We start from the raw sequence: 13,156 nt of genomic DNA, 5'->3' as shown, positions 1-13,156 counted from the left end.
ATTTTTACAGGATTTGGGCAATAATTAGTTGTACTTTAGTATCTCTTTATTTAGTTCACCTAACAATCTCTGTTGCTTACCTGAAAGGTGACTCAGGTATAATATTACAGTTTTGAGTAGTTTTTCCCTGTCTTCTGTTGCAGGCACCAAGTTTATAAGCATAAAAATTTTCATGTCTTTTCCAAACCTAAAAAAATCATATGTTACATGTAGGGTCATATAAAATTCAAAATATTATTACAATTTCAAAGGTTTTTGAAATCAAATATGTAATTTATGTTTTCAATAAAATTAATTTAGTTTCTGTCAAATTGCAAAGTAATTTTCATGATTTATGTAGATTTTTTTTATGTAAATCCCAGAATTTACATATTTTATGCTAACAATTTATGCATTGTTGTCTAGTCAAAGTGTTTTGAGAATAGAATAAAATTTTGACAAAGAGACAAAAATATTTAAACCTTCATTATTCTTAACATATATGTAATAAAAAGCTTTCCAAATAGAACAAAAGGAAAACCTATTTTCTTATAAAATTAAGAATACTAAAATATATTTGTATTGGGCTGTATTGTAAAATTACCAGTCTAATTCTATACAAGTATTGTATTGGATCACAGCAGTATTTTGTATTGAATCAGCATGAAAAATACATTTTCTTTTATCTGATTTCACCGATTTGAAAATTCTATATCTGGGTATGCAAAACATTATTGAAATCTATATTAAATAAATGGAATTTTATTTTTTTGATCATGTTTACTCTCTTTGGGTTTTGCTTCAAACATTATTTTATTTTTTTTAAAGTTTAGTTTACTTTAAAACCAAGATTTTAGGATTTACCAACAATTTATGTCAAGCTATAACTATTGAAAAATATAGTTTATTAGCAGCTCTGCAAAACTATAAAATGCATTTATCTTTTCAGCCGTTGGCAATTTGGTGAGGAATGATGGAAGTGTAAATTCTTTATCTCTATTGGGTACACACTTGTCATTATATATTTAGGTCCTGTGCAGTGCACTACATTTTCCTCTTATCTTCCCTTTATTGTTTAGATACTCTAAAATTCATTGTGTTCATAAGTAGGTTAATAATTTAGGATTTCGAGATTCAAATATCTAGTATTATCAATTTTACTTAAGGTAAAACTTCTTATATGAAATATTTTTTAATTAAACTATTTACAACTATTATTACTGGTCCAGAAATGTTTACCAAATGGTAGACATTAAAAATTGAAATTGCCATATAAAGATGCACAAACATCTGAGAAACAAAACGTTTTTAAAAACTTTTGAAACAATTGCACTAAACATGAATAAAACATGAAGAATAATGAAGACTACACATATCATTCTGAAGAAACATAAAAATAAAACATTACATTTCTATGAGAGCATCAAGGTAAAATATGCAGATGCAGCTATTACCATTTACATATGAAAAGCATTCATAATGTTTAGAATTTGTAAGTGTACTCATATCAAAAGTGCAGCTTTTATACTTTTCCTTGCTTTATGTTTGACAAATTTTATAGATTGCTTTCATCTTTTGTTTGTCCTCTAATTTGATTTACATTTTAAACTATCTGTATTTAATGTATTTATTTGATAACATCTTAACATTTTCTGGGAAAAGTTTGGGGGGGGGGGTGAGTTATTGAGTCTACAAAAGGACCTTGGATTAGCTGTATAAAATGTTCATAAATGATTTTTAGGTATTTCAAATTGACTTACAGGATCATACCTGGAGCCTGAAAACTTGGGCTTTTAAATTAAATAGGTTTTTACTATGCTGCCACTATTTTAGTATTAAATCAAAATCTTTTTTAAAGTAATAAAACATCCTTAAAATGTTTCCTCTTATATAGCTGTGTACTATAATTTCGTTCAAAAAGTCAATTTATTATAAACTTTTATATTTAAAACGCTAAATCGGGACAGAAAAAGTCTATGGTATTAATGGCAAAAAATTATCTTATCAAATACATGGAAGTCACCAACTATCTCCCGAAATAACAATTTTTAGGAGTCCCTCTAAATATAGTTAGAGTAAAAAAAATGCAACATAAGTGTTGTTAAAAAGTAAGGATAGTTAAGGCATGCTTTAATGAAGTTAAAAAGTTTTATTCAATTTTGCAAAGGTTGAGCTTTACAAAGTGTTCAAAGTCAGTGAACTTTTAAACAAATATTATTTTGTTAATCTATATGTAATGCCAGTAATATTGAAAAATAAATTTAAAAAGACATATTCTGTTAAAAAATGCAAAGCCTATAAGAATTCTTTAAATTGTTAAAATATAACTAATATACTAATACTTAATGGAATAAGAAGCTATTCTATTTGTAATTGTTTGAAGGACAATGTCAGAATAATCCTATTGTAACCTAGAGAATGTTGCACAAATGTCTTTGTCAGTGTGTTGATTAGGAAGATAATTAATTAGCAAGTCAACAACTCAGCTACATGTTATGTGATTATTTGTCAGATACCAAGTAAAGAAAACAAATAAATAGATGCACAGAAATTAATGATAAACATAACTGTCTTTAGATTTACATGTGGATCTCATCATATTAAAAAATCAATATTTTGTTATATATATTTACATCAGAAAAAAGGTTTCTTAAGGGTGTAATGAAGTAGATAATGCATAGTATAATCTGTAACAATATCAACTTACAATCAAGATAATATCCTAAATGCTTTACAATGTAAATATAATGTTTATAGCAAAAAACTGTATTAGCTTAGCTACTCTCATAAGGAAAAAGGATCAGAGCATGAATAGTAATACCCACCCCCTTTTTTATGGTATAATACTACTTCCACATACCTAAATTTTTAAAGAAATTTAGCAGATGAAAAGCTAAAACCACAACTGGCTTTTTGTATGTCAATCATAAATTTTTTTTAGAAATTTAATTTTTATTATTATTATTCTATAATTTATTAAGTTTAAAAAAATTAAAGGAAAATATTTAAAATACAATTTGATTTAGAATCTTAAAAAAAACAAAAAGCCAGTTGTGGTCTTGGTGCGGCAGAAAAGTATGTTTCACCTAGTTCAAAAATAGGAGGATCTACCTTTTATGATAGAAAATTTATTTTTTTTAAATTAGCCTAAATGTAAAATTTAAATCTAATTAACATTATAAAACTTTAGAATGTTTACTAATAAAAAAGTAATACTTTAGCTCTCAGCCACCAGGTTCGCTAGTTTTCTACTTCAAAGATATACATAAAAACTAAAACTAAATATTGAATAAAATATTTCAAAACTGAATAATCTAAATAGGTGAATAATCTGTAATGCTATCTATGTTCTTTCTAAGACAATTCTCGTTTTTACTTCTCAGGGTTTGGCCCTTTAGTGACAAAAATCCAAAACAAGAAAAATACAGACAAAATAAAAATAGATGAACTCTTTGATATTCTAGTTCTATATCCAAAGCTAGATGGCACTGAAAAATTGATAATTATGTTTTACAGTCAAATGTTCATATGAATTTGTAAAAAAGTTTATTTATTAAGAAATAAAAGTTAAATAGACTGCAATATAAATCTTATAAACTAATAATGTGTGTAATGATTAAAGTCAGTAGCAAAGTTATGAGAAATTAATAATGATAATTTTATATCCTTTCAATAAGTTTCATCAGAATGGATAATAATTCAAAATATTTCTATAAAAATCAGATGTATGCTTCAAACAGTAACTATAATTGTCTTGAAATTACATTTAATTTTAAAACATTCCCATTTTAAAAAGTGGTGGAATAACAATAAAAATTCAGCGCGGCAATTGCTCAATATAGGCCTCTAGGCCCACTGCCTATTTTAGTCCGTCAAATACCTCGATTCCTCTATTTTATTATTTTCTCTATGGCTGCTCTATAACTTCTGTTGGCTGTCATTCCCTATTATCTCATACAATTGATTTCAACATATTTATTGTTTCCAGTTTTTAAATGTTTTTTTATGCATCTTTTGGTAAAAATAAAAAAAATAGCTTTTTTATAGATTAATTTTGGAATATATTTTAAACAGCCATATTTAATCCTTTTATAGTCATTTATTTCCTTTGTTAATATTTCATAATTTTTACAATATGAATTATTAAGTAAGAAAAGAATGTATTGTTTTATTAAAAAAAAACCAATGTATTGTATTATAGGCTGTCAAGAAAGCATCATGCTAGAATAATCACTACAGTTGCATCTATACCAGTTAGGGAGTTGAATCCATTTTTATAGAAGCAGAAATATAATCTATGATTATGGTTTGGACCCTATAAAACTGTAATCTACCTTTCCACTTTCCCCTCTCTTGGTGAGGATATCTTCAACGCAGATACGATTTTTGAAATGTAAGATTCTACTTTCCCTTCTCTTGGTGAAGATATCTTCAACGCCGATACGATTTTTGAAATGTAAGATTCCACTTTCCCCTCTCTTGGTGAAGATATCTTCAACGCCGATACGATTTTTGAAAGAACCACGTACATCTTAATTTTGGAAAATTAATTTTCTCTTAAAAGCATAGAATAGTTAATATTATAGGTTTTTTTGTACTTATTTTTTGTGTAGATTCAATATTTCAAACCAGATTAAATAGAGGATTTGTAGTTTTTGAGATATTTGACCTATTAAGAAGCCCCTTAATAAAAAAATATAAAAACCAAGAAAGCCACTAAAAATAATCACAAGAATATAGGCTCGATGTAGAAATTATAAAGTTAATGGTATCAATTAAAGAAATAATAGTTATAATTTGGTTTACTTTACAATAAGCTTTTGCTACCTGATATTGGGTTTAAACATCCTCAATATCAGAATTACAGTAAAATATAAGTCTAATAACAGTTCATCAGTACAAAACTTTTTGAGAAAACAGCATAAGTCACCCCTTTTTTCTTGAATCTCCAATATTTCTATTGATCTCCTCTCTTTCTCCTTCTACACCATATATGAAAAAATGGCATACCTTGCCTATGTCTCAGTATGGAAAGGATGTTGAGGACCTTCAATGCATCATATTTAGAAAAGTGGCACAAGTCAAGTCTGTATTGCATCTATGAGGCATGCAAACTCACAAAATATGAGTTTATTTTACAATTTGAGGCCAATTGATAGGTCTAGGTCTACCCTTAAAGGATAGAAGCTTTGCCCTTTAAATACTAGGGATGACTTTAATCTTCAACATCCTTTCCATACTTAGACATAGGCATGGTATGCCATTTTTTTGTATATGGTGTAGAAGGAGAAAGAGAGGAGATCAATAGGAATATTGGAGATTCAAGAAAAAAGGGGTGACTTATGCTGTTTTCTCAAAAAGTTTTGCACTGATGAACTGTTATTAGACTTATATTTTACTGTAATTCTGATATTGAGGATGTTTAAACCCAATATCAGGTAGCAAAAGCTTATTGTAAAGTAAACCAAATTATAACTATTATCTCTTTAATTGATACCATTAACTTTATAATTTTTACATCAAGCCTATATTCTTGTGATTATTTTTAGTGGCTTTCTTGGTTTTTATATTTTTTTATTAAGGGGCTTTTTAATAGGTCAAATATCTCAAAAACTACAAATCCTCTATTTAATCTGGTTTGAAATATCGAATCTACACAAAAAATAAGTACAAAAAAACCTATAATATTAACTATTCTATGCTTTTAAGAGAAAATTAATTTTCCAAAATTAAGATGTACGTGGTTCTTTAAGATTCCACTTTTGTCTCTCTTGTTGAAGATATCTTCACCAAGAGAGGCAAAAGTGGAATCTTAAATTTCAAAAATCGGATCGGCGTTGAAGATATCTTCACCAAGAGAGGGGAAAGTGGAAGGGTAGATTACAGTTTTAGAGGGTCCAAACCATAATCATAGATTATATATTATATTTCTGCTTCTATAAAAATGGATTCAACTCCCTAACTGTATACACAATGAAAAATTGGCACAAAACAAAAGTAGGGAAACCATTGTATAGAAAAGGACAATCTTCCTATCTATGATTGGATCCCCTATATGTTTTATTTTATAAGTCTAATGCAATGTGTGGTATGAACAAGATGTTACAATGCAGTAAACTGTAAACAACATGTTACATTGTTGTAAACAAAATAACCAAGGATTCAGTGTCCTTGAAAATCTAAGTTTTAACTTTATAAATATCTCATCTATTTTCAAAATCAATATTTCTAAGTTCTGTGACAATTATGTTTTAACCTAATAATTAAAAGTTATTTCTTAGGTTCTGATAATCTAAATTCGTTATATTATTCGGGTATAGTCCTTTCCATGACATCGCTCCATATGGGGCGATGATTTTAATTGATCGCCTCTTATGACAAGGGGCGATGTATTGGCTCCTTGAAAGGAGCGATTTAATAGCCCCTTATAACAAGAGGCGATGTTATGACTCCTTGAAAGGAGCGATTTGATAGCCCCTTGCCCTAAGAGGCGATTAAATGATCCTTTATCGCTCCATAATCGCTCCTTCTGCTATAGCCCCATGATGGCTCCTTTATAGCCTCTCCATCGCCCCTCCGTAGTCCCTTACCTTAATTTATATAACAACCCACTTGATGGCCCCTACATCGCTCCTCCATCGCCCCTTCTCCAAATTTATATTACATTGTACTTTGATAGCCCCTACATCGCTCCTACATCGCCCCTTCATCGCTCCTACATCGCTCCTTCATCGCTCCTTCTCCAAATTTATATTAAATTGTACTGTGATGGCCCCTACATCGCTCCTACATCGCTCCTACATCGCTCCTTCATCGCTCCTACATCGCCCCTCCATCGCTCCTTCATCGCTCCTTCTCCAAATTTATATTAAATTGTACTGTGATGGCCCCTACATCGCTCCTACATCGCTCCTTCATCGTTCCTACATCGCCCCTTCATCGCTCCTTCTCCAAATTTATATTACATTGCAACTTGATGGCCCCTACATCGCTGCTACATCGCTCCTTCATCGCTCCTACATCGCACCTCCATCGCTCCTACATCGCTCCTTCTCCAAATTTATATTAAATTGTACTGTGATGGCCCCTACATCACTCCTACATCGCTCCTTCATCGCTCCTACATCGCCCCTTCATCGCTTCTTCTCCAAATTTATATTACATTGTACTTTGATGGCCCCTACATCGCCCCTCAATCGCTCCTACATCGCCCCTCCATCAATCCTACATCGCTCCTTCATCGCTCCTTCTCCAAATTTATATTAAATTGTACTGTGATGGCCCCTACATCGCTCCTACATCGCTCCTTCATCGCTCCTACATCGCCCCTTCATCGCTCCTTCTCCAAATTTATATTACATTGCAACTTGATGGCCCCTACATCGCTCCTTCATCGCTCCTACATCGCCCCTTCATCGCTCCTTCTCCAAATTTATATTAAATTGTACTGTGATGGCCCCTACATCGCTCCTACATCGCTCCTTCATCGCTCCTACATCGCCCCTTCATCGCTCCTTCTCCAAATTTATATTACATTGCAACTTGATGGCCCCTACATTGCTCCTACATCGCTCCTCCATCGCTCCTTCATCGCTCCTACATCGCCCCTTCATCGCTCCTTCTCCAAATTTATATTACATTGCAACTTGATGGCCCTACATCGCTCCTACATCGCTCCTCCATCACTCCTTCATCGCTCCTACATCGCCCCTACATCGCTCCTCCATCGCCCCTTAATAGCCCCTTACCTTGATTTATATAACAAAGCTCCTATATGGCCTCTCTATCGCCCCTTAATAGCCACTTAATTTAATTATATAACATTGCCCCTACATAGCCTCTCCATCGCCCCTTAATAGCCCCTTACCTAAATTTATATAACAAAGCTCCTATATAGCCTCTCCATCGCCCCTTAATAGCCCCTTACCTTAATTTATATAACATAGCCCCTACATAGCCTCCCAATCGCCCCTTAATAGCCTCTTACCTTAATTTATATAACATAGCCCCTATATAGCCTCTCCATCGCCCCTTAATAGCCCCTTACCCTAATCTATATAACATAGCCCCTACAAAGCCTCTCCATCGCCCCTTAATAGCCCCTTACCTTAATTTATATAACAAAGCTCCTACATAGCCTCTCCATCGCCCCATAATAGCCTCTTACCTTAATTTATATAACATAGCCCCTAAATAGCCTCTCCATCGCCCCTTAATAGCCCCTAAACTTAATTTATATAAAATAGCCCCTACATAGCCTCTCCATCGCCCCTTAATAGTCCTTTACCTTAATTTATATAAAATAGCCCCTATATAGCCTCTCCATCGCCCCTTAATAGCCAATTTATATAACATAGCCGCTACATAGCCTCTACATCGCCCCTTAATAGCTCCTTACCTTAATTTATATAACATAGCCTCTCCATCGCCCCTTAATAGCCCTCCATCGCCACTTAAAAGCCCCTTACCTTAATTTATATAACATAGCCTCTACATAGCCTCTCCATCGCCCCTTAATAGCCCCTTATATCCTCCTTCAAAACAGTTATACACCTTCCCAGGATCTATTGGAAGCTACCCTATAAAGGAGAACCATATTGGTTCTGCAGTTAGCGATCTTCTTTGATACATACAGACAATGATCCTGTTACTTTTTATAAGGATTAAAAATAAAATGGCCTAAAGCCATCTCATTACCCATAGGAAGCTTCACTGTAAAGGAGAACCATGTCGGTTTAGTGGTTAGCAAGGTACAGACAGAAATACATACAGACAAAGATCCTGTTACTTTATTATAAGGATTAAAATAAAATAGTTATTAACCTCCCCAGGACCTATGAGAAGCTACCCTATTAAGGAGAACGATCTCAGGACCTATAGGAATCTTCACTGTAAAGGAGAACCATATTGGTTCAGCGGTTAGCAAGATCCTTCGGTACAGACAGACATTCATACATACAGACAAAGCTTCTGTTAATTTATTTTAAGAAATACAGATAAAATTGTTATAAACCTTTCCAGGCCTAAAACCATCTCAGGACCTAATTTCTGCCGTTGACAACTCGAGTTAAGTTACTATATTATTTTTACAATGTTTAACTTATCTGTTATTATTGGCTGACGAAAAGTTTGGGCAAAAAAAAAGATTTATTCTTCAATGAAATATCTCTCCAGTATAATTTTGGCAAGTGCTAATTTATTAAGAATAAAGTTTGCCACAAATTTACCAAAAAATCTCATTGTCATTTCGCCAGGGAGGATTGGGATAGTTCCCAAAGTGTTATAAGTTGGCTTATCCAAGAGTGCTGTCTAGTCTCCAAAGTTTTATAATACCGTTTTCTTATTCGTTAGATTAACAACCTTGGGGACTTTTTATTGTTTTGTGATTGTTTAGTTCATTAAGTTGAGTGTCTAAATGTTTCAACCACTAATTCTAAACTAAAGAAGGGGTAATTTTGTGAATCATCAATGGGAATAATTAATATATAAACATACATATATATACAGTGTTTTTTTTATGAGAACATTTTTGAAAGCAATTTTACCCTACTTATAGTTATCAGAATTTAATGATTAATGGCTTATTCTCTTCGTTTTTTATAACCATTAACAGAAAAGCAAAAAAATATTTCAGTTTTTATTTAAAAAGTACAGTAAATTCAAAATTTCAAAACATGGGTGTCAACATCTAAAATAGTTATTTCTCGCATCGTATTATAAACGGCTTTCCGCGGATATAGAAAGTACAATTATGAGATTAAAACTAGTTTTTTTTAGCCCCGAGGTGCCGAAGGCACCGGCTAAAAAAACTGGGTTTAATCTTATGATTGTACATATCTATATTCGTAGAAAGCTGGATATAATACAATGCTAGACATAGTTTTTTCGTATGGATGAGAACCGGTTCCTATCCACCGGATTCAAATGAATACGAGAAATGGTTTTAGCGCATTTTTCTTATGCTCAAATCTTCTACCCTTTCCAAGAATGGAGGGAGTACATTGGGGGGCCAGTATTCCCTCCCTGGTTGAGATATGGCCTTCAAATTTCAAAATGTTCTAGTACATGTCACAAATAGTCTATATCTCAACTTTGAAGCGTTTTGCAGCCATTCTTGCAAAGGTAGATTATAAGAAAAATGCACTAAAACCATTTTTAGATGTTGACACCTAAGTTTTAAATTTTTTAATTTACTGTACTTTTTGAATAAAAACTGAAATATTTTTTGCTTTTCTATTAAAGGTTATAAAAAAAGAAGAGAATAAGCCATTAATCATTAAATTCTGATAACTATAAGTAAGGTAAAATTGCTTTCAAAAAAGTTCTCATAAAAAAACACACTGTATATATGTATATATATCATTTTATCGACAATCGTCTTATCCCTGTAGATCTCTGATTATCAGAGCATTTTTGAAATATTTGCTGCTTATTTTTTGGCTGCCTTTGGCAAAATAATTTTTTTTCATAAAAAATTGTATACAAAATTATCGTATTAATTTGGTAAATATATCATTGCACTTGAATTATTTTTAAGTCACTAATGGCTAATCCCATAGATGACCCTAGGAGTACTTTAATGAATAGATGTGGTGGAGAGGGGGGGGAGGGGGAAGGTTAAGAATTTAAGGGAAGTGATACCTTCCGGGGGCTGAAAGTGTTGGTCCCCTCCCCAAAATGAAAACTTTTCCTGCGAGTAAAATAAGCTTCAATGTAAAGGAGAAGCATATCGGTTCAGTTGATACTGATAAACATCCTATTACTTTAATGTAAATATTAGTTTAAGGATAGTCTGTATAATCTCAGGGAGAAAGGAAACATTAGGCAATTTTTACAATAGTCTCCAAAGTTTTATAATGAAGTTTTCTTATTTGTTGGCTCAAAACTTTGGGGACTTTTGTCATATTTTGGTTGTAGTGTTGCAATTTTGTGTATCGTTATTAGGGATGGATAAAAATTTATCAGCCATTGTCTCATTCCTTTAGATCCTTGGTATAATCAACTGAATAACAGTTCCAACAACAAAAATTAAGATATTGCTTCGCTTTTTATGGACAAATATCCTGTTATTTTATTATAAGGAAAAAAAATAAACTATCTTAAAATCATCTCAGGACTCAGTGGTTAGCAAGATCCTACGGTATAGACAGACAGACATACATCATATCGGTTTAGCAGCAAACGAGATCCTTTGCTACAGACAAAAAAAAACTTTGTATATCGACTAGCGGCTACGTCCCCAGCATCTATTGGCTCTGTATTCAAAGGGGAATGAATAAAAGCCTAAAACCTTCCCAGGACTTAAAATAGAATAGCCTAAAACCATCCCTCGACTTAAAATAAAATAGCCTAAAGCCATTACAAGACAAATATTAAGCTTACCTGAAATAGAAAGCCCAATCTGTTTAGTAGTTATTGAGATCTTAAGTTTCAGAACAGAAAGCCTTACTAACGTGGACAAACGCAGGATATTTCGGACAAATGTCGGAGTGGACATTATATAAGTAAAACGCAGAAGTGTCTATAATATCTTAAAAATTAGGTTTCAACAACATTTGTTTAGTTATTTCTACACAGGTTAGGTTAGGTTAAGATATAAATATACAAATAAGCCCCCTGCAGGGGTTAGGTATATAAAAAAACATATTTGACAGTTGTAAACAATGTGAGAAAAAAATATGTTTTAGTTTAATGAAATGTTCTATCTGTTTCAAACCTTTGCCTTTCGATAGAACTTACCTACTTTGGAAAACTGTCAGACTGATTTTAAAATTTCAGTCTGTGAGAAAAGATATTCAAGATTTTTTTTTTGTTTTGAAAGATTTTTATCTTATAAATAAAATAAAAGACACTCCTGCGTTTTACATAAGCAATGTCCACTCCGACGATTGTCCCATTCCTAGGTTTGTCCACTCCAACGTTTGTTTATGTTTTACTACTTTATATAATAGGATGGGAGACCAGTTACGTGCACGCCGTCCATCCTGCACCGTGCATCAATGATCCTAGGAGCTACACCAGAAGAGTCCTACTGTGCTGGAAAGGTCCTAGGGTAGATGCCAGACTGAATTCTGGTCACTTCCCCCAGTTCAGGGGGTTTGGGTTGGGCTAACAATCCTTCCCTAGAAAAAACCTGCTCACGTTCAATCTGCACAAAGTAAAGACCAATTTAACTTTGGGCTCGGGAACGAAGTAGAGGTTGGAAACAACAATATGATGTTTGGCTGGGAAACCGCTAAAGGACCAGTCAGGCGGATGATTCTGAATTCCCGCAGACCAGCAAAAATTTGCACCTGGAATGTTCGGACAATGTTTCAGTCAGGCCAGACAGAAAACATTTGCCGAGAAATGCTTAAAGCCAAGGTTGATATCCTGGCTATCACCGAATCAAGGTGGACAAATAATGGAGAGTTTAAACATCATTCTGGCTTGAAAATACTTTACTCAGGCCATATGAATGAGAATCTAGGACATAACCAAGGGGTGGCTCTTATGCTGACCAAGCAAGCAGAGCAGGCCATGATCAGTTGGCAACCCCATGGTCCAAGAATCATGGAGGCTTACTTCAAATCCTCAGATAAAAACATCAATCTGAGAATTATAGTAGCATATGCTCCTACAGAACAAGCAGATACAGAGGTCAAAAACGAATTTTATGACCAGCTTGACTCTGTATTTAAGAATGGTCATAAAGAAAAGGACCTGACCATGCTCCTAGGAGATTTCAATGCTCAAGTCGGGAGTAATAATGAAAATTTAGAAGAAGTCATGGGCAGATATGGCCTAGGCTTAAGTAATGGCAAGGATAATGACAATGGTGATAGACTTGTAAGTTTTTGTACTGAAAACAAACTTGTCATTGGTGGAACCATCTTTAAACACAAGAAGATTCATACTGCCACCTGGAGATCACCAGATCAAAGAACCTTTAATCAGATAGATCACATCTGTATATCTAGACGTTTTAAAGGTTCTCTCCTTGATGTCAGGGTTGAAAGAGGACCTGATGTTAATTCAGACCATTATCTTCTATCTTCTAAAGTTCGGCTTAGATTTAAAAAGCAGGACACAAAGCCTAACCCCAGGAAAAAGTATAACTTAACAACCCTTCAAAACTCTGAAAAGCTACAAGAGTTTAAGCTCACTCTAAAGAACAGATTTGAGTTGTTGACTCTTC

General features: G+C 33.1%; 1 protein-coding gene across 1 annotated transcript in view; it reads right to left on the bottom strand.

Moving 5' to 3' along the window:
• LOC145325109 (uncharacterized) overlaps positions 1–13,156 on the bottom strand; it is a 94,681-nt gene that overhangs the window by 42,692 nt on the left and 38,833 nt on the right. Inside the window, exon 6 of the mRNA XM_080167957.1 lies at positions 81–187. Within this exon, the coding sequence (XP_080024083.1) occupies positions 81–187 (107 nt within the window). The remainder of the gene's footprint in view (positions 1–80; positions 188–13,156) is intronic.

This window comes from Acartia tonsa, chromosome 7 (genome assembly GCF_053477335.1).
Source record: "Acartia tonsa isolate MP-2025a chromosome 7, ASM5347733v1, whole genome shotgun sequence".
NCBI lineage: Eukaryota > Metazoa > Arthropoda > Copepoda > Calanoida > Acartiidae > Acartia > Acartia tonsa.
Note: the sequence above shows the minus strand (reverse complement) of the source record. Positions and strands in the feature narration are given on the sequence as shown.